Consider the following 22,323-nt stretch of genomic DNA (forward strand, 5'->3'; position numbering starts at 1 on the left):
TCTGATTTTATCAAGAAACTCTCCTTATAATCTTTTTTTCTCATAATGCAAATTTGAGATCATTTTAGAGATGATTCTAGAAAAGCAGCTTTCTTTGCACTATATCTATTTGGAAATATTGGGTTTAACTTCATCGCGATTTGGGATAAACTTTCTATGGGGATTACTGTAATAGAGAATGTCCATATTTTTTCCCTGTGAAATTCATTTGTGATGTATTTCCCCTTCAGAAAGTGAACAGATAAGAGCCAGCTATTCATTGTTCAATTCCATTTTATGTGCATCTGTCTGGGACTACAGATACCATATTGCAACTTCAAACAGGTCTTTGTGAAATAAGAAAAAAAGTAGGCATCATTTCATTTTCTCTCTGTCCCTCGCACAAATTTATCAGCGGAACTGTATCTTCTCAGCCAGAGGAGTGAAATGAGTAAAATACTGATTTCAAAGACTCAGCACAGTGTGGTATTATTTGGTTTCGTCTTACCCTGCACACTGGCGGATTGGTAGTGACATTGTTCAAGCCCTTACGTTTTTCCTTTCTTTATTGTGGGGTGCTCTCCTTAGATCAGATTCCTGCAGCATCCATAGCTGTCTAGCACCACTTATTAAATACTGAGATGGTCCACATGTTGTGTGTCAAGTTTCTATAGTTGTCAGTCAGGGTTTAAATGCATTCAATAATCTGATATCAACCTCTGGCTCTTTTGTCCATGTTGAAAGAGAATCCCAGAGTAGATGGTATATCTCACGCTGAGGCCAACCTGTTTTCACCCATTTGTCTCTTTTCCTCAAACTTTCTGTCATTGAAATCGGCTGTCAGAGCCTCTCTGTGCTTAGAAATCAAGCATTTTGTAGACACTTTAAGCAAACACCCAAGTAAAAATGAACTCAAATGAAACAAATAATTTCAGTGATTATCTCAACATTTTTTCCTGTGAATTTCACAGCGCTAAATAAGCCACTTTTGCACGCTTCAGTGGGTGACAAATCCCTATACCTGGCTCCGACTGGATCTGTCATGAATCACGCCTTAACAGATTGTAGTTTAGATTGGACTGTGTGCTTGTGTTCTGTGACACTGCTTCCCTGATGCACTTCCAGGTTTACATGAACAAAAAGCGAGTGACAGACGTGTGCTGTGCCAAGGACATCTGTGTCATCTTTGAGACGTCGCTTTGACAGTTTGGAGAGTCGCTGTGGCCCTCGTGCTCGCCACTACTGACCAAATCTTTTACCAGATATACCAGACATTTTGATATTCCTTCCAGTGTAATAAAATGTCTTAAAGTCTCCCAGCAGGCAGAGGATAGTATGTGCTGCATTAGATCGGCGTAGGAGCAGAAACGAGGCAAGTATCTGAGGCAGGGTGCACGTTTATTGACAGCATATTACTGCATGGCTGTTTATTGATTACACCCTGCTATGTTTATGTATGTGTGTTCCGGCCTCTTGGGTAGCTTCAATCCTGCACTGGTGCTCAAATGAGTGCAGGTATTGGATGTGTTTATCCTGGTGCAATAAATTATTGGTGGCTTAAATTATTCTTCAGGCAAACATTGTTTGGTAGGATTGAAGTCTTTTCATTATTTGGAACATGCTTGAAAAGACAAAGAGAACCTGAGAGGAGACGGCCTTGTTTTCAGTAATTATTGTGCCTTAATCAGACTATTTATTTTTTTGTAGTTGAACTGTTTTAATTAAGTAGTCTTCCAGCACTTTGATGATAGCGGTTTAATGTCTACCTCAGCTCTTGTCAGGGATGAACAGTGAAGTTTTAAATGCAACATGTCATGTACCGGCAATGATAACACAAACAAACGTGGGACAGAAGTTTATCGCTTTTTGAAAAATATTCTCGAGTGTAATATCCACTTTCTCTCTTTATTCTTTTAAAAAATGGGCTGTTGTTGCTTCTATTTAAAGCTATGTATTTTATATTGTTTGTTTTCTATATCTTTGTGTATGTTTTTGTCGAAAGTAATATTTTAGGGAGTTGCATTTTGTAGTTGTTTAGTGATAATTTGCAGAAAATAATATTCTAATCCCATATAATAAAACAGTATTGCTTGAATGTTTCAGTGCTGTCTTCATTTTAAAACGTTGTCTAGTCTCATATTACATTGACTCACTAACCATTTCCTCCTGCTGTTGCTCATACTATATTCAGATGTCTGAATGGTGTGTTTGCTTCAGGTCAGTGGTTACAACTGGTCTTGACCAAGATACTACAAATTGGTAAGTGGTTAAGGAGAACAACCTAGTGATTATCTTGTTGAGTCAAGTGATTCTTAAATTCAGTTCCATGGTGATAAAGTGTTGTAGCTTTTTACTCTATTATTTTAGCGTGGTAGTGCAATATGACGATTAAGTCTCAAATTAAATTGTAATTTTGTCATCCCCAGTTCTATTTGATTCGCCTCCATACAGAAAAGAGCAAAGCCGGTGATTACACATTCAGAGATGGCTGTCAGTAAACACTTAGCTTGCTATAAAGGGCTGTATTTAACCAGGCTCAGATTTGGGTCGTGAACTGTGGGACATCAGTTCCTTTAAAAGCTGAGTGATTTACACAATTCATTAAAGCCAGTGAATCTTCAGCCAGCGTCATATTAAATGGTTACTTACTCTCAAATAGCCCCCTGGGAGTTGAATTGTTGGCCTGCGAATAGATTAAAGTTTACATTGAAAAGAGAAATTGAATTCAGAGGTAATCAATAGCATAATGGGCCAGTGAGAGGAGCCTGCTGCCTGAAATGAAATTACCATATTTTTAATCTTAATTTTCCACTCTGTTTATCTGACAGTGTGGATGTGCAATCCAAACAGATAATGAGAGAGTGGGATATTGACAGAGAGGTCCTCTGGAGTGCTTGTTTCAGTGATTAAACGCTGTGATCTGTGATTACTTTGTGTCGGGTGTCAGGCTGGCGGCCAGGGCCCAGGGAGACACAGGCACATAGCAGCTGGAGCATCATGGGTCTCTGAGGTGCTAATGCACCTGACACAGCATTGACAGCATTCGAAACTCTATCAGGGACTGCACCACACAGCAGCTGCCACAATAGGAATACTCACGGCACTATCTACATCAGAGTCAGCATATATCCTCTCTGCTCTCCCCTCGATAACAGCTAACACAAGAATGGCGACAACAAAGTTTGCACAATAAGTATTATTAACCAGATACCTTCCTACGTTGTCCAATAATAGCGCCATTTTAAGACCTGTCTGAATAGGTGTGAAAATAGCAGCCGTCAACATAGTGCTGATATGGCTTTAATAAATAAATGTCGGAGAAACCTGGCTGTCCACACAATGAAGTTTAATCCGAAAGAAATAAAACACAAAATAAGAGTCAGCACAATGTGGAGGCAATGAATGAAATGATGCTTTCACACACCGTAGCATTTAGCCCATCCACACTTTAAGAGAGAAGTGATACGTTGGTGCTGATTGCAGGGTGTGATACATGTCCTATTCAGCTAAAGATGTTGTATTGTCAGTTGAGAGAAGAATAACGTAACAAGTATCTACAACAACAGAAAGTGGTTTAAATTGTTTAAGGTGGTTTTGTTGCGGGCAAGCAAATAAGTAGTCTCAAGGCCATTTTGGGTTGAGGAGACAATGTTTTTCACAAACTTTCTGTTGTGCCAGCATATTCTTTTGTGATGGATACTGCTGTTTGACAAATGGAAACAAATTGCATGGTGCAGGCGCCTGAATGGCAGGGAGTTGGGGAGTGTCAAACTCGGTGCTGAAAGACGATGAAGCGAGAGCCTCAGGTTTTTGTGGGCGACTCAGACCTGACTGATCCCAGCATAAAGTACTTGTTGAAGAGAAGGAGAAAAGGAGAACAGGATTTCGACAGGCTGCAGTGAAATTAGGAGAATTGACTATGGCGGCTTTGTTCCTAGCTGGTGACATGGGGTGGGGGAGATGGGGAGACTGGAGCGATTCCCCAGAGACTCTGTGCTCAGCCTTTCTAAAGTGACTACAAACTGAATATCTGACAAGTTCCCAAGGCCTGACATGACTCTGTGTGGAACTAAGAAAAACAAACAACAAATGGCACGTTTTTTTAAGATACATGTTGTGACACTGGATGTAGTGTGTTAGAAAACGGCTTTTTATCTCGTTAAAAATAGGTTCTCAATTCGGAATATGTTGATGCTATATATTCTAGCTTGTCGCAACAACCTAGTTACAACTAGTTTCTCCCGCGGCAGACTTTGTGAAAGTAAAACTACTAAAATGTCCAACTTATTAGAGGGCTAACAACAAGCAGTTTCTCTTTGATCTTGCATCTAAAAAAAACCTGAAACATTAAGTGCACATAGTTCTTTCCAGCGTGCACACGTGAGGTTTAATAAGCCATGCTGTATCACGGTGCCTCAGCAGTTTAGTGACCACCCTGGACTGGCCGACAAATACTGCTACAAACAGTAATTATAGGTCAAAAGTGTAATGGATGACTGCACTTGGTAAACTCCCCATACTGTGGTTTGTTTCAAACTCTTTAGAGAGTGAGTATATTTAACATTCAGTGAATAATTTCAAAGTTTGTATGCACATTTGCACAGAGGCGTGAATCTATTTATATATATAACCTTAATTATGTAAAACTTAAGGAAACAGAACAGGACGTCTCAAAGAAGTTTTTTGGCATTTTCTCCTGCCCCTGCTACTTTGAACTGAACAGGCTAATGTGACCCTTTTGAAATGCCACCAAATAGGAAACCTCTTTGCATGCTTTAGCCTTAAATCCCGTCCATGCTCTGTCACCTTCCAAAAGTGCTGTTTGATTCTTCAACTGCGAGAGAAAGAAGCAAAGTGGAGGGCGAGACAATAGCACAGGGCTTATCTCATCAGTAAATAAGGCTTATTGCTTAAAGCTATAAAAGGCTATGCTTATTGGTGATGTCATCCTTTTGTGGAAGATTGATGAAGCTTGAGGCAGGGGCATAATGTGAGTGAGAATGTGTGCAAGTGTGGAGAAGGAGACCTAGTGCACCAAACTCACGAGTTTATAACTTTCCCCTCCAGAGTTTGATATAATTTAAAATGTATGACATATATTTTAACTGCTGCTGCACTAAAATTGCAGTCTTTGGAGGTAAACTAACCCAAATGTACTTCAAAGTTCCATCTGGCCAGGGGGCTTTTATCCTTGGCCATGAGAGCGGTTGATGTTCTGTGCATGTAAACGTGCAGCTCTGGGTAAAGGTGGGGACAGCTTGTGTCCCCCATTATTGTCTGGTTGCATTTACGTGGGTCCAAGGGCCCACAGTGTCTTTTCGGGTTACTTTCTCATCATTTCTCCTAATGTAGAGACCCACAGGGTTGGTGGCAAGTGCACAATGCGGCTGTTGTATGGTTACTGTCAGCTCTCTCAAATAAGGCTTCCTGTTCATTAGACTTCTTTTCACCTCCGCACAATGCGCCGGCTTTGCAGCAATAGTGAGTCGACGCCCATCTCTTCAATGCCATGTGAATAGTTCTAAATAGTGTTTATGCAAGCCATTGTTGTCTATTGTGTGCCCAGTCTTAATGCACAGTGATTTGCCTGCTTTTGTAGCCTGGGATACATTATCTTGCCTATGTGGCTTTAGATGCATGCCTGGCCTTTGAGCGAGTAAACAGTCTAAAAGTTAACTCCCTATGGACAATGCTGGAGATTCCTGATAAAGTGGGGCAGAGTATAATACATGTCTCTATAATTACTCAAATGGCTTCTTCCTCTGCCGAGTACATATCTGTTTTAAACTTACCATCATCTGAAAAAATCACTTCTTTAATATAATTTTGAGGACTTAAAGGCATTACTTCCCTCGGAAATATAATAATTAAAAGAAAGTTTGGAAAAGAGTCTAACATAACCTCAAAGATTATTTTAAATCATAATCTGTGAAGAATTATTTTTTTTTTCAATAAATACATAGTAAAGTTGATACTGTTGCTTTGAAAGATTAGACTGACACTATCTGTTGCACATCTGGTGAAGAATGTCCATTCAGTGGGGAGATGTATTTAAACCCTGTGTCTTTATTCTTCAGACTGTCAGTGTGAAAATGAAAAGGTAATACAGATAGACAGCCAGGTGGATAATCTGACGCACATCACAGTCAAAGAATAAAAACTTTTAAATCTTAAAGATAATGTCAGAATGATATGTCTTGTAATGGAAATTGTATGTCTTGTGACTCCCATCAGTTACTTTAACATGGGTTTCTGTGTATTTGTACCACAACTTTATTGATTAAACTGATTTGTAAAAGGAAGCAAAACCACACAAATTGTGCATTTGGTTCAGTTTATGCACTTTTTGCTTTGTACTAGTATCGTTTTTTTGTTTTTGGCCCATCTGGTTTTATGTTTCACAATGTAGTCCTTGAGGTTGCTGCCAGAGCACTTGGAACACGTTATTTCTGACATTGACTTAAGTTTGATATAAAATATGACTCTTGTACTTTAGAAGAACGAGATCTTCCGCCCCCCAAAAATTGCGGCACTTTAAATGTTTTTTCCAAAGCAAGACAAAATAACCCTGAAAATTGAGAGAGCGGGAATGTGCAGCATATTATAGCCTTCATCTGTTTGTGGCATTGTTCTAGAGAGCGTATACATCACCTGCAGAGAGTAACTGATAGGCCTAACCATTCACTTCTTGGATAGATGCACAAAAGCAGAAGATTTCTGCGGCAAAGATTACATTATACTCGATCCAAAAGCATTCACGGTCAAGTATGCTGAACTGAAAAAAGATGCTTTTAATGCCGGCCAATGATTACAGGTGAGTGATGTAACTGATAGTTGGCTCATTATTGTTCTGACATTTGGTGTGTTTGACCCCCTAAAGCATTCTGCTGCCAAGGGAATTTAAAACAACCTTTGGACTCAGAGGAAAGTCGGTGACACTGATACAACACTGTCACATCGCTGACTCCAGACTACAGAGCAGAGTCTCACTTCACCAACACTTAGCAGCAGGCATTTCATTAACCTGTCAGAGAGAGGCCAGATGTTGCTTTGTCTTTGAGTGCCACATCCCCTTACGATCATGCTGCTGCTTATACATTTGACCTCCATTAGCCCACCAGGTGTGTTTCACATTTTATTTAATGAACTGTAGTCGTGAGGTAATTCATTGCCTGCTACAATACTCCTTGAAGCACTTTTTTTTTTTTTTCTCACACCAAAGTAGTGATGTTGACTTGCGTTGCTCCTGGGCTGATATTTTCATTAAAGGGCCTCTTATCAAATAATGAAATAAAGAATCTGTTTCTTGCCCAATGCCAGTACCTCCCACAAATCAAAAGGTTTCCAATGTAATGTCTTGCCTCCAATACCAGTTAATTAGGTAGCGTTGTGCTACATACTAATGCTGCTTTCATGAGAATAAACTGAGACAATAAACCTGTCTCTTTTGTGTCCTTCTGCAAGCCCTCTTAATTAATATCAGCAAATACAAACTCAAGTTAATTGAAATTTGAACATCCCATCTTTACAGTTTACAATAATGCAATCGCTAGTGTTTTGTTACTGTTGTTGAATTACTATAATAGCTGGTATCATATCTCTATTTAGTATTTCATTGATCACTCTCAGGGATGCAGCCGAAATCTAAAAGAAAGAAATGTCTTAACCATGAGCAAATACAGGAGGCAATATATGCAACCCCAACATTGATTCAGACCGAGACATTAATATTCACACTCCTCCAGATAATCACAGCAAGCTGTACATGATTTGTTTTCATTGATTAAGTGACATTGCTCAGCTTCTCACACCATGGTTATTAATATAGTTTGCATTGATATTATTTCTGCATTAACAACAATTTCACCAAGTGAGAGAGATTACAGGACCGATGCAAAAGAGTAACATCTCGGTGGCCGAGAGCTTTAATCAGAACCCCTTTTGATGCAAAATCTTTATAACTTTAATCAATCTTTATGGACGGTCTTTTCAAACTGTATGCAAGTTTGAATAGCATAGTTTTAAAGAGGCTGTGCCCTCCTGTCAGATACCTGATATGTTTTCGTAAATTACAAATCCTTCTAGGAATATGAATTAGGTTGTGCAACCCTGAGTGTTCCTTCCATTCATGGTGTACACAGCTTACATTTCACTTTATATGATTTCTTAGCCCCAGCTAATGTAATCAGGCCAACAATTCCCAACTAGCGTGGGATTGTAGTACACAGAGCCCAAAACAAAGCGTAATCTGGCACGCTACTATTCCAGTAGGATTTTTTTTGTCCTCTCACTTCTTTTGTCACATTGGCCCATGAACAGAAATAGCTAAACAAAATAAATAAATAGATAAACAGTGGGTTGTCTTTATAGCCTTTATGCAGTGATATTTCTGAGCCAAGAACATTTCTGAAGTTAACAGTATTTATGTTCCGGTAGTGTTGGTCACAGTCTGTCACACATTATTTGCATCTGCATGTCCGATTAACAAATATGACATATTCCTAAGATCAGGCTCCTAGCACTCTAACCACCCACCATGGCAATTAACTGTCTACTAAGCTAACAAGCGTAACACACATGCCTGATGCAAGCCAGTAGAATATCAAGCTCCTACAGTAGATGTATCCCCGTTTACCCTGTGGTGCCGCTGTGAACACACAGTACTCATGTGCGGACAAATTTTACATTTTGATTAAGTTGCAGCTCTGGACTGAGGACCTTTACTCTCACCAATATTGATACGGGGTTTACGTTGAGTGCGACTGACATTTGAAATTCTTTAGAGATAGAGAGAGCTGCCGACCATGTTAAGGACAAGTGAGACCTTGTCAGGGTGAAAAGAGCCTGTCAGACAAATTCAATGGGCTTTTCTGTTTCTTAAGGACTGTTAGCAGTGAATCTACTGAAACTATCAACACTGAAGGCCTCTACTGTGTACAGCTAACACGCTACAATCATGCTGACCCTCACACTGCTCAGGCTTGTTATCACTGCTTAGGCAAGAAAAGAAAAAATAGCCTAAAAATGGCCGAGTGCTACAAAGACAGATTCATAGATAGCAAAGATAGTGGAGCAGAGAAAGGCCTCATGTACGGCATTCAGTCACTCTTATTGTAAGTCAGGTTAGAGGGCTACTGGATATAAAAGAGGAAAAAAAGAGGCCACTTATGACAGCACACACTCTATGTTACAAGAGGTACAAACCCATGTTTATTCCACTATGGGGTCTTAACCATAGTTGACATTACTGGAAATGTAGATCCAAGGATGGCATTTCACAGTTGCTATGGCTTCTGGATTATATCCAACATAGCATCTGAAGGGAAAAAGGTTTTGTGGTAAATACAGACAGTTTTTTATAGCACGATTGCCACCAAAGTGAGCTATCTGTTCTATTTTTTTTTTAAAAAGCATTGACCGCCGGGGCATAGCCAATATGGAGGTTAATCCATTCTTGTGTCTATACTATGGGATGCTTATGGAAGCATATTTGCTTAGGGCAGCCATGCAAATTATTACTTACTGCCCTGTAAGCTGATAACACAAATTAGATACCCATTAAAGTTGAACAATGTATATAGAATGAGAAAAGATTGCAAGTGATACCTGAAGGGATGCTTAAGTCGTATGGCACTAAAATATGCCTCATGCTTGCAAACTTCAAAAGTGGAGAGATGTTTATCCTTGGGATTGGAAGATGCATAATAGTAATCTCATATGCACAGAGGCAGCTGCCAGGTGGAGGATAGCACACTGCATGTTTATGAATAGAGATCATTACAGGGACTGGGGAACATACCGGCATTGAACCAGTGACACAGAACTTTGTTATCATCTACCCAGCGTTCACTACAGCACTAAAAAGTTGATGTGCTGAAACGTTTAGTAAGGCATTAGTTGAACTGTGGTCATTTTGTGCTGTATTTGATTTGCTATTTGTGTTTTGTTTTTTTCATATATTTGCTTGTTGAACAGAGCCAACATTTGAAAAAGTCCCTCTAACTTTAAGCCCTGATCTGAATGTGGGCTGGAGTTGAGAACAACAAGGCTGTTAATACGATCCAGCCACCTGAGGGGCCTGTGAAATGAGAAACATGGCAGCTTTAACAGCAGCGCCACAACTCCACTGGGCCTCTACCTTCACTAGCCTCTGCTCTTATCTGATGAGCCACTTTAATTCATGTGCCAAACATCTCTCTGAGGGTGAGTACAAATGTACCGCAGCTTTTAGGGGGTGGAAACGCTGTTTGTGGCATGTTAGACGAGAGAGGAAGTGCCTCAGGCATGTTTGGGAGCCCCGGCTAATTCTACCTTTTGACTTGTCTGTTGTTGTCTTTGAGCCCCTTTCCCTTTCTGCTCCACTGGCCGGCTGATAGTTAGGGATTCATCTTAAAACCTCCCCTTTGTCTGACAGACCGTGGAGTCAGCAGTTATTCTTCAACTGACGACTTTCAATGCTTGGCGGTGAAAGAGATGAAGCTGAAACACAAAGGCAAATTAAGGGTACAAAAACACTCGCCATTGTCCCATTGTTGAGGGTCACAAATCGTCAAGTAAAAGCAACACAGCGTGGTTGAAATGTATTCGCCTCCATCCCTATCCCCACTCCCTCCCCTCTCCTCTCTTTATATTCATTAGATTCATTATAGGCCACAAAGGATTGCCAACAAAACAGCTTGTGATTTTAGTTGAATTCATCCCCCTCTGAGGCCTGCAGGGAAATTAAAGTAGGTGACTATCACTGGAGGGGGAGCAGACTTGACACATCTGAAGCTTTCAGTGATGCAAATAGCCAAGCGTATCCAAAATACACAGGAGCTGACCTCAAACAGATTGTGGGGGTTTAAAATCATTAGTTTGCAAATGAAGCAAAAGTACATTGGTTCTATGGTAGAATCAGCCCACTCTAAACCTTTGATTAGTGTTTGTCAACTCCCCTTTCTCTTCATACTCCCCCGCCCACTTGCAATCCAGAAATTAATAAAGGAGACATAGCGACACTTTGGAGGGAAACGCTTGCATCTCCAGCACCTGTTAAACAAATGCACTTAAGGCAGGAATCAAATTGCAGGCAGGTTTAAATTGGTGTAAAATCTTCATTTAGATGATGTCCCCCAGGGCCTGCTTATTACTTGAGATTTATATAGCATTAGTTCTGCCTCGCAAATGTGGTGCACCATTCCACCTCAGTGAAATATGAAGAGGTTTGATAAAAAGCGACAACAGATTCTCTCATTAAAAAAACCTAAACCTTTTAAAGATTCATTAATTTAACTTGTGGCATGCAGCTCTGACATGCACAGAGTTCTGTGCTTGTGCCCTTGAGCGCTGTATGTTATACAGTGTAAGATGTTTCTGTGGCTCATCGGTATAGGTCTCTGAGTAGAAGTGCACTGACAAATTAAAGTACCTCCAACGCTGAATGCATTTCATTTTATTGCAGATGTTGATTTTGACACATGAACTGATACTAGAAAAAGCAACCTATAAGGAATTCTAGAAGATTCTTTGCACCTGTTGTTTTTTATTTCAAATTTGAAGTTGGTCACACTTGCTATCACATGTCATGTTGCCGTGAATGGCACAAATCATGGTGAAGGCTGGAAGGAAACAACCACAAAGACATTTCATTTGTAGCAGTAACCCTATTGAGTATGTCTGTTTCAGTCACCAATCTGTTTTGTTCTCCATCCTTTTCAATTTGTTTACATTTGGCCCCTACTGGAGAGGGACAGTCTATTGATTTATTGTCCCCTCTTCCAAAGAGTGCCATTAAGCACCCCCCCACCATCTTCAGGCCCTGCTCTTACATTGTGTCGCCTGGTTGCTGGCTTCTGTTACAGAGACAAGCCAGGGAAAGGCCTTGCCCAAGCATCACAAGGACCCCACAGGAAAAAGCCTCAGTCGCACGAAGGCCTGAGCGAGAACACGGCAGCACAATGTAGCTCCGTCTGAATAGCAGACGTCGTGGGACATTCGCCTCGACAGAGTGCTTTTTTCCTTCTGCGTTTTTATACTCTTAAGATTCTGACATGAGGTGTCCATTTAATCATATTATCAGAATAGTTACTATACAGTATATGTCTGATTATTAAATAATATAGAAATCTATAAATGAAAGATAAAGATGTGTGCAGTGTATACACGTATGTATGTGTATGTTTTTATGCTATATGTACACTCACATTTTTCTTCTTCTATCAAGGTATTTTTTATTCATTTTTTTTTGGGACATCTCCTTTTGCAGATTGATATTTTTTATGAAAAGCACCTGTCTGAAATTCTACAGAACAATTTATTTGAGTCAAAAGAATCGTTTCAGATGAAAGTTGAAATGCTATTGTAAAATGGCCTTTCACTCCTCCCGCTTGAAGATAAACAATTTCCCATGAATATATGGCTGGGCCCCCTATCTATCACAAAAATCAGAATGTGTCCCATACTGAGCCTATTGTAGTCTATTAAAAGAAATCCTTCCCTGTGGCAACCATTTTGCAGGTTTCAAGTAGATAAATGCCTTCCAAGAGGGATAAGAATGCATTTCTACAAAACTGCATTAAAGAGTAATGTTTGTCAACTACTCCGATAAAAACTTCACAGTCACAATTCTTTTTGGAGGCGGCAAATGCATTGGCAATGTGTAAAGCTGATTGGTCTGGGGAGGCTGCCTACAGGTTAGCAGGCCTCATTTCCAATCTCTGACAGCAATATGTGTCGCCGTGCGCTTCATCCCGATTGCTCATGTTCAACACAAACCATGGTCACTCTATATATGGAAATCTCTGTCTTCAGGGCGAAAAAAAATTAAAAAGGTGAGATTGGCACTTTAACCTCCATGCCCCCCTGAAAATATGTTTTAGTCTGATACATTATACTACTGCGAATTATTTATCAAGAAGATACAAGCTTGATATTTCAAAAAAATAATGAGATGTTGAGGTGGCAGCTGGAATGTTCTGGTCCAGCGAGCAGCATCTATGAATCGGGGGAAATGAAGTAAATATGGCTGGCTGGGACACACCATGTGCAGAATGTGAAAGAGTGGAGTGCAGCGTTTAGGTGGCACTGACCAAAAACTTAAAATCTCTCCTTTGTGGCTCTCTTTTAGTCTCTTTTGAAAAAATGGCACCAAATGTAGTCGCGTAACGCAACATCACTTATTATAACAATTATATATATATATATGTTTATTTTCATCCTTTAAGTGCTTTGAGAGCATATACTGCAGGTAATAATCAGTTGTGTAAGGAAATGTATATTGAATATCTATTTTTTTTTATTTTTTTTTTTTATGTTTTTGTGGTTATCAAACAGCTCAAAAGATGAGTCCATCATTGAGTGTGAACTCTATTGGGCAAAAACTAAGTTGAGTTGAAAGCGCCCACCTGTCGACACGTTGCATTCAAAGAACAAGTCATCCAGTTGTTGCAGCTCATACAAAGTGAGTGAAGAGAAGAAATCCATTCACACACTTGAATTGTGTCTCTCCTCAGATGACTGTTATTTGTAAGAACTAAAAGAGACGCTGCATATTAATTCGCTTCAGACCCTCAGTCATTGCTTTCACTTTAATGTTAGTCCCTCACGCTTTGATCAACACACAGCAATCAAGGTGAACCGTGACTTGTTTGATTTTCTTTTTTTTAAGGCTGTGAGTAACATGTTTTTCTTCACAACCCATTTGTACCTACACAATGTCATTTAAAACCGAGCTGTGATTTTAGAGATATCATTTGTTGTTCCCTTTTTTGTGCTGTTTGTAGATTCAAATATGATACAACATTCTGTTAATGTATGTAAAATAAGTATTTATATTTGTATTTATTTGATATTCTGTCAGATATCAAGCTTGTATTTTATTTCAACTTTTTAGCTGAATTAAATAAATCAAATGACAAGAATTAAAAAAAAAAAGATTTATTTCAGAGCTTTCCCCCTCCCCACCCCAAACTCCAGTCTTTGTTTTGATTTATTTCATCCTCTCAGAACATCCCGTTGCTTTTCAGGGCCCCCTTTGTTCTTGGTGAAGGGGTCTTTTATTTGGGAGAAATCTCCCATCTCAGACCAGCGCTTTGGCTTGATGCAGATCTTCATTAATCTCCGGGGCCGCTGTGGGCTCTACAGCTGCCTGCCGTTTTGATGGGAATTGAATTTGATACCGTATTGTGGCTTGTATGGAAGCTAACAATGGCCTGTGTTCCTTCCTGTGTATGTGCACAATCAGAGAGACCCAATTAAATAATTTGGTACAATAAAGGGGAACAAAGGGATACCCAGGCATAAAGTGAGGGCTCCAACATTTGTATTCTACCTATTTCTGTATCATGTTAATTAATTCACTTTGAAACCACAGGGGGAGGAACAATGGAAAACAGTGCAGCTCATTTCAAAGTATGTCTAAGGATGCTTTATATTCAGGTGACATGCTAAATCAACATTTTACAATAGAAAAATCACATTTTTCTCTAAAGCGCCAGAGACAATTAAAATGTGACTTTTTCTTTATTTGAATACAGTTTTCACTTGCTTAAAGTAAACTTTATATAGGAAATCCATTATTTAAAAATCCCATTATTCATGTTTTTCCCCCTGTTTTTGGTAAATCATAAAAGGCTCTTCTGTAGCTCAGATAAATAGTCCCATGTCTGTTTCAATAGAATAATTTTGCATCTAAAATGACTGTCATGATAACCTGCTCTTAATTAACAATGTGTGAATTGTGTGATATATAACTGCTTTTGTTGATGGTAATATGTCATATTCAATGAAGGGTAAATGAATTATCCACGAGTGGCCTGTGATAAGCGGTGATGGGACCCATATGGAGCTGTCAGTGGACCGCTGGTGGGCTCTCGTAGTCCAGCCGCTGTAATTGAAAGAAATGAGCCATGGAGCTGACACATTAGCAGTCTCCCCAGAGATGGACCACACAGTACAAACACACACACACACACACACACACACACACACACACACACACACACACACACACACACACACACACACACAGCTAGCACTTCCACACACACTCACACAAATACACACATATTCTCACTTTTTTATACATCATCTATACAGACTCTATCTCACTGAAAGTATAACCCAGACAATGTCAGCCAGGCTGACGTAGGACAGCGCTCTACTGTAAGTGAGACAGGGTGTGAGATTGGGTAGGTCTCCGTCTGGGTTAAGGGGATAATGAGAAACTGCCCTGCAGTGAGTTAATCAGCTCATCGCTCTCCCAGCACTGCCATTTATTTGCTGTTTATTCCCCAGCACAGGGCCCCCAGGGGGAGGCCTGTCTGTGAGGCAGCACCTGCAGCTTCCCCGACGCTTGATTTAGTGCTGTAAATGCTGCTTGTGGGCCAGATTAGACTGGACAGTGATCAAACCTTATTTGCACTCTGATTAGACAAACTGCTCCCTGCACTGACCAGGCTGAAGCAATTCCCCTTTAGCAATTTAATACTGATGCCCTGCGTAAAAATTATTAACACTGCCTGGATAAATGTGGCTGCCATTCACCACTGCCATATTCCTGCATTGCCTTGATTGTGAACCAGGTATCAGACCCACTGCTACAAGCCAACTATTAGAATAACAGCTGTAAAATGTACCTGATATTCATATTAAAAGCTAATATAAGTAATCACAGAACTTATACCGCTTCTTCACGAGGTCACAACAGAGTAAGAAAACGGGCATTACCATTTGTGTCGATGCATATAAACAAAAAACAAACAATACCTGTAATTCACCTCTCAATATCTCTCGATCAACTTGATATTATCTTAGTTTGCCAGTTGAAGTTTTAATGAGTGATTAGGCTAAACCTGGAAGACATTTAATCACAAACATGTCTACGAAGGTGAGTTATATTAGTCAAAAGCCACTTTGCAAAATTCATTAGTCTAAAGGTAGCACTTTGGGTTCTCAAAGCAACCTATACACAACTAACAAAGCCCAAAGGTTTCCAAATCCTGAGAAGAACAGTCTGGAAAATGATCCCAAAACATCACGTTTGGGTTTGAAAAATAACTCTAACTGGCATTAACACAAATATGATCCAACCTTATATCAATGTTTATAATTGGAAAGTTGTTCATATTTTCTACACACCCAGCAAGACTACTTTTTTGTATTATTATTTATTATTTTGTTATTTACATTGTATTTTGTCTAACCCCAATGTGCAACACATACATATGCACACACGCAGACTCACATTCACACACACATGCACACAATACATCCTGTAACCTTCAAACGTATTGTGTTTAGAGTAGGTCCCCTGTTGCATTCAGACTGGAAGGCACTCCAGCTCGGTCATTGTACAGCAGATTTTCATGCTTTAGTGCTACACAAAGCCTGCTCTTTCCACCAAATGATCAGGCCATCTTAAATGTTGCACCTGAGACTGAATAGGCATGTATGTAGTGTATTTGCAAGGTCTCCTTTCTTTCATCTACTCCTGTGCAGAGGCTAGCAAGGTATTAATGAAGCTGTTTTCTGATCTGCTCTCTTTACCCTGATCCTCCCCAGAATTCTTCTCTATCACTTCTCTAGCATTCACTGTTTTACCATAACCCTGATGCAAAGCCCATTTGGAATTGTGCTTGAGTGACTGGGAGGCATATTAAGAAAATGTACAGTACAAACAGCTGAAAAGAATAGAGATGCTCATAATGGAATCTGAAAGCTTTCATTTCCCCTCATTGTCTCTCCTTCCTTCTCTCAACAACCTTCCTTTTTTCAGCTATCAGAGCAAAGTTCCCAGAGAGAAAATGAAGTGCATTCATGCATCCTGAAAGAGGCTTTTAAGGTTGAGTACAGCTCAAACAAAAATGAAGGTGAGCTACCGCTGGACTGAGTATGACTCAATGTTTGTAACCTTGCCGTGCAGAATTCAAGAATTCTGAGGAAATAAATGAAGCTAGCTATAAAGCACATCCAAGCCACAATGCTGGGAATTTTATTGTTATTCATTAACACCTTTCGTCCAGGTTGCTACAGTGATGAGAGTGCTGTAGGTTTTGTGAAATGTTTCTGGAAAATCAAACTCAAGTATTCAATGCTGCAAACTGTCACTGTTGAATTTGAGTTGGGGAGCTGACAATGGCAGAACAGATATATATTTTTAATATACAATATATTTCTTGTTTTGGGAGAAATCATTCTTTAGAATAGTATTATTGTATTTTTTATTGATTTAGAGTGCGCTTACGATTTGCATCTTGAAGATGAATGTACGGTTGCGATAAGATACAAAGAGTATTTTTCTTAGCTGTCAAGCCCCCTCCCATTGCTCCCAGCCCCTTTCTCTCTTCATTTTGCTAACTGGTGCTCAAAGCCTCTCCTCCGCTGACCAAGCATCAGCATCCCTGTGCTGATAAATGGGCTTCTTTGAATTGATGGCAGGCTGGAGGAAAAAGAGATAATCCTAGATAATGTGGACACAGTTTTCATTTCTTGTCACCCAATTAAACTGCAATTATCCCAAGTGCAGGAGAGGAGAAAAGTGAAAAGAATGGCCAAAGAATGGGAGACCGGGGCTCCCTGGGACACTCTCTACCAGACACATTAGCCCAGATTTGCTCCATCCTGATAAAAGAGACCCATTTCTTGCACTTGGCAGTGCACAGCGAGTGGCAGACCAGCTGCAACCTGGGGTTTAGAAAAGAATGCCTGTGCAATGTTTGTGCCATGCCTCAAAGTGGCTGGGAAGAAAAAGATCAAAATGTATACAGGTTGTCGCCCTATTAAAGCACTGTGGCTTTTGTATGGCGCGCCATGTGTCTTTAGCTAAGGACATCAAGGTTTTATCCCTTAATAGCCCGTATAGATTTTTTATATTATTATTATGCAAATGTCCAAGACACATTGTCGGAGAGAACAAGTGTGTATTTTGTGAAACCTTTGTCATCACTGACTGATCAATGTAGGAACCCTGGAGCTGACTACACAGGGGTTCAAAGACCTTCAAACAATCCCTCAGCATATCCAAAAGTGCTTTGACTGAGAGCTTGTGTGCACCTACTGTTCCTTAAAAGAATCGACCACTGCTTTAAAAAAAATAGGGGACGCTTCCTCCTTGAATTGTTTGCCTGCAGATGAATCAAGGCTGGGTGAAACTCCCCTGGCACAAAATCTAAGAGGTGAATTAATGTCTTTTGTAATTACAGTTCCTCTTAGTAATTATCACACTGGACAATTTATGGATTAACATATTGATTTCACTTGACCCTTGGCAAGGCTTAATTTGGGCAGAGAAGATTTTTTTGGCTTGTGCTGCCAAATGCAAACAGCCCTTGGGGCCCCCGCTGGAGCTTTGCTCTTTAGGCATGTCACAGTATCTGTAGCAAGCGTCCCATGGGACGATGATGAAACTCATAAAGGGTCCTGGCCTTTGGGTTGGCTATAGAGTAGCTCGGCACGCGTATTGACTTCAGCCACACATAAAAAACAAAACTGCTAGAGTGAAAACTGAGAGGAGCATTCGCAAGAGTAATTCATTAATCTTCACGCGGGCGATTAATGCTTTGAAGTCTTTGATTTTGAAAAGCTCTGCTCCTTGCTTTACTACCCCTCACAGGCTGCTTAGATAAACATTGGAAATAAACAGATTAGTTAAAATCATTAGGCAAACATCTTAACACACAAATACAGGCTGCCTGCTTTGGAATGCTGATAAGTGTAACCCCTCTGCAATGCCATCTGATGATGTTGTCGCATGTGCCGTGTGCACGGAATCAGCGTTGGTGGCAGTAATGCATTGCTGATTATGGAGAGGGGAGAATACTCTGTCAAAATATGATCAATATTTCCTATAAGTGCCCCCGCTGCTCTGCATGAGTAATGGCCTGATTAAGCGAGCAACGCGAGAGAAGCTCTGAATGCGGCCTCTCCGCTGCGGTGTCCATCAAATAATGAGATCACCTGAGACAGCCACTGTCACCGCCCCCCCCTCACCGCCCACCGCCGAACAGGACGTGCTGACAGGACACTTGCCCTCCCATTGATCATATTGTCATTCAAGCTGGTGCTTAGAAAACACATGTACACACACGCACACACAAGTGTTCAGATACAAATGCCAAAATACGGTGGAAATGTCACAAGTTTTTTTTCTGTGCTGTGTGCAATAAACTCTTCCAGTTGTTGGAATGGCCACATGTTTTGTCCTTGAGGTATGTCAGACAACATTGCTATAAAGGGCTCACCTAGAAAGATGTGACATTCAGCCGCAACAATGAGCCTTCTGCAGGAATTCACTTATTTCACTCTTTTGAAAAGTGGGACTTTTCTCTCTCTCTCAATGACATGGTTATTATCTTGGTCACTTAATCTCTTCAAATAAGATTGATTTGTCCTTTCAGGCTGCGTTAGAGTCCATCTGTCAGAAGGCACTCAGGCCATGGGAACCATAGAGTTCCAATGCATCCTCACAATTTTCCCATTTGATGGAGGTCACAGTCACTCAGGCTGCTTCTTTGACATACTGATGAGTAGACGCACAAAGGCCCTTTCATTGTTACAAGTGATAGAGAGGAGCACGGAGACACTCACAATACATGACAGGATAAAATGCAGGTTCGTGAATGTGTCATGCAAATGCAGACACGCACCCTGAATCGTCAGGTAATTATACTCCTAATAATAATAAACTGACAAGAATAGTGCGATGATTTTTAAAGAGCTTTTACAGCTTGACCTCCCTCTTTCTTTGTCTTTGTCTAAGAAGTAAGCACGACAGACAGAATGAACACATATCCTCTTGGACGTGTCTGTATTTTTATGATTTGTAAGATAACTCGATAAGACAAAGGGCATTTTAATAGTTGTCCGCCAAATTCCCCCAAACTTCTCAGAACACAGTGTTTTGTGCAAGTCTTAAATAGTGTAGTGTAGTCGTGTATTCACAGCATCGTTATCCCACTGCCAAGGTCAGTGTTCTGGTGCAAACTTAATTAAAATATCAGTTTTTTCCCTTCTTTCTTTCTTTGGTAAAATCTTTATTTTGCCTGTTTTTCATTTAACACTTTTGGCTAGACTGTGAGGTCTAACAGACAATGATTACACAAAAGCAAAATTATCAAAATCAGAGAAGGTCATCTTCCATGGCAGACCTGTGAATACTTTTAACTGCTTTGCAATTTGATTTGATCATATTTAACTTTCCCCATTCATTTTTGCCGATCTGTGCATTGAAAAGGCTGTTGTTTTGAATGTGTCTTGACCTTTAATTTCAACTTTTTTGTGTGTGTTTTCACCTTCTGTTCATTCAACCCCAGATGAACAAAAATCCTTACATTCAGTTCTTCATCTCCTATTCATAACGTCAGGGAAACATGCAATAAGGGTCAAAGGTGGTCAATAAGCTGGAAGCACAATGCTGTCAACTTTTATACAAATGTTTTGTGTGCAATGTTAAAGAAGAAGTCTCCCTCTAGAGTTTTTTTTTCTCCTCTGAAGGACGATGGCACACTATGAAAGACCAAATAGCATGTTGCTGTGCTGCCACGGGTTCAAGGAGATTGGATCACTTTTTGTTTGCGAAGCGGCCTCAATTCAGCTTCCATATAAAGAGCGAGAGACTGGGAGAGGACTGAGAGAGAGCAGTCTTTGTGGTGTTGAAGGGAAAGGGTGGATAAAAAAATGCCTTGGTGCATCAGTTTTCTCTGATCCCAACTGGAACTATAAATGTATCTGAGAGATGAGTTATCTGTGGCGAGCTGTGCCACAAGCAGGCCTTTTCTTCCCTCTGTCCCTGTGATGAGTTAGCAGGACCTGGAATGATAAAGCTGATAGAAGGGCTGCTATCAGGTGGCAGTCTGGGTAATTACAACTCTCTATTTGGGGCTTTGCAGTGATGCTGTGGCGATAAGGGGAATATAATGAGGAAGAAAGGCCAGCGATAATGTATCCGCTAAATGGTTCAAAATAGTCTATCATGGGAAAAGTCATCTCGGTGCCTGCAGGGAAACAAGGATCTGTGGATTTGAACCACAGGGCTCTGCAACAGAGAATATGTGGAAGGTTTAAGCTAAACATGTGCCCCGTGGGGGGTAGCAGCAATCAGAGTTAAAAATCGGACTTTTCACTAAAGGGTAGGATAGGATATTTTTTTAATGATCGAGGAAGTCGTTTGATTGGCGCTGCTATTTTTTGTTTGCCCCTCAGGGTGTGGAGATATTCTGCAGTGTGAGATTACATATAATACTTTGACAAGCTGCAGTTTAAAGATGAAGGTCTTATCAACCTCGCGGACTCCACATCCTTCTTTGTTGCCATTCTCCTTCCATAATGTGCTTTCAAAGTTTGTTGTATCTGTCACTTCAGGTCCTCGAAGATTGAACTGACAATCACTCCTCTTTCCTCCCTCTTTACTCTCATTGAAGCATTCACACACACACACACACACACACACACACACACACACACACACACACACACACACACACACACACACACACTTACACACACCTAATCCTCAGGGCCATTTGCCTGTCCCACTCCCCAGCCTTTAATACACAGTGTGTTCTATCTTGTATTGCTGTTTTATTGTGCATTACAGATTCTCTCACTGGGGATCATGACCACTATCAATAGTATTTTCACTAATGTGATTAAGTTAATACTGTGCTCTATGAGAGGATTATTTCTCAATTCCTCTTGATATGCGTAATATTTAGGTTGTGGTTGAGTAAATATTTTGGTTCTTCACCAAAATAATTCCCACTGAGACAAAGACACGAAAGTCTGCCCTAAGGAGCAATAAAGACTGTATAATTAGAATGATTAAAGAACTGCACAACTAATTTGGCACTTATTGAATATATTTTGAGAACACAACGTTCAAAATAGGTCACATATTTAAACCACAAAAAATATTAACTTTATTCACATTAATTATGTATTTATTCAGACGTTCTGTGTGACTCATTTGAAGTGATGCTGAAGTCGGCATTGTCTCTTTACCAATCCGATCATTATATTGCCTTGCACTTAAGCATATTTTCTACATATTGTGGAAGCTCTAAAGAAACCTCATTAGAAAAAATTACTTCTAATCTAAATGCAATCATCTTTAAATAGTAATCAATTGGATCCCTTACAACGCTAAACTGTTTGTCATTACCACTTTATCAAAGGCTCACTTAAGATAAGATTCTGCAGCTAATGGCGTGTGATAGTGACAAATTGACTTTCAATACTCTCCACATCATGCCGGAAACACCGTTGTACGAAACATGTTTGCTTTGCTTGAAAATGTATTCACAATTTTTACATTTTGTTTCCTTTTTTAATATGAATACATTTGTCTTCATCTTCCGCAAATGGAAT

General features: G+C 40.1%; 1 protein-coding gene across 1 annotated transcript in view; it reads left to right on the forward strand.

Annotated features, from left to right (window-relative positions):
- The window catches only part of LOC137890953 (ATP-binding cassette sub-family C member 4-like), a 36,608-nt gene extending 34,623 nt beyond the window's left edge, over window positions 1–1,985 (forward strand). The window contains exon 31 of the mRNA XM_068735338.1: window positions 1,105–1,985. Coding sequence (XP_068591439.1) covers window positions 1,105–1,182 — 78 coding nt within the window. The 3' untranslated portion in view covers window positions 1,183–1,985. The remainder of the gene's footprint in view (window positions 1–1,104) is intronic.
- Window positions 1,986–22,323: the final 20,338 nt, after the last annotated feature.

This window comes from Cebidichthys violaceus, unplaced genomic scaffold, assembly GCF_023349555.1.
Source record: "Cebidichthys violaceus isolate CVI_PGR_0920_01 unplaced genomic scaffold, fCebVio1.0.p SCAF_11, whole genome shotgun sequence".
NCBI lineage: Eukaryota > Metazoa > Chordata > Actinopteri > Perciformes > Stichaeidae > Cebidichthys > Cebidichthys violaceus.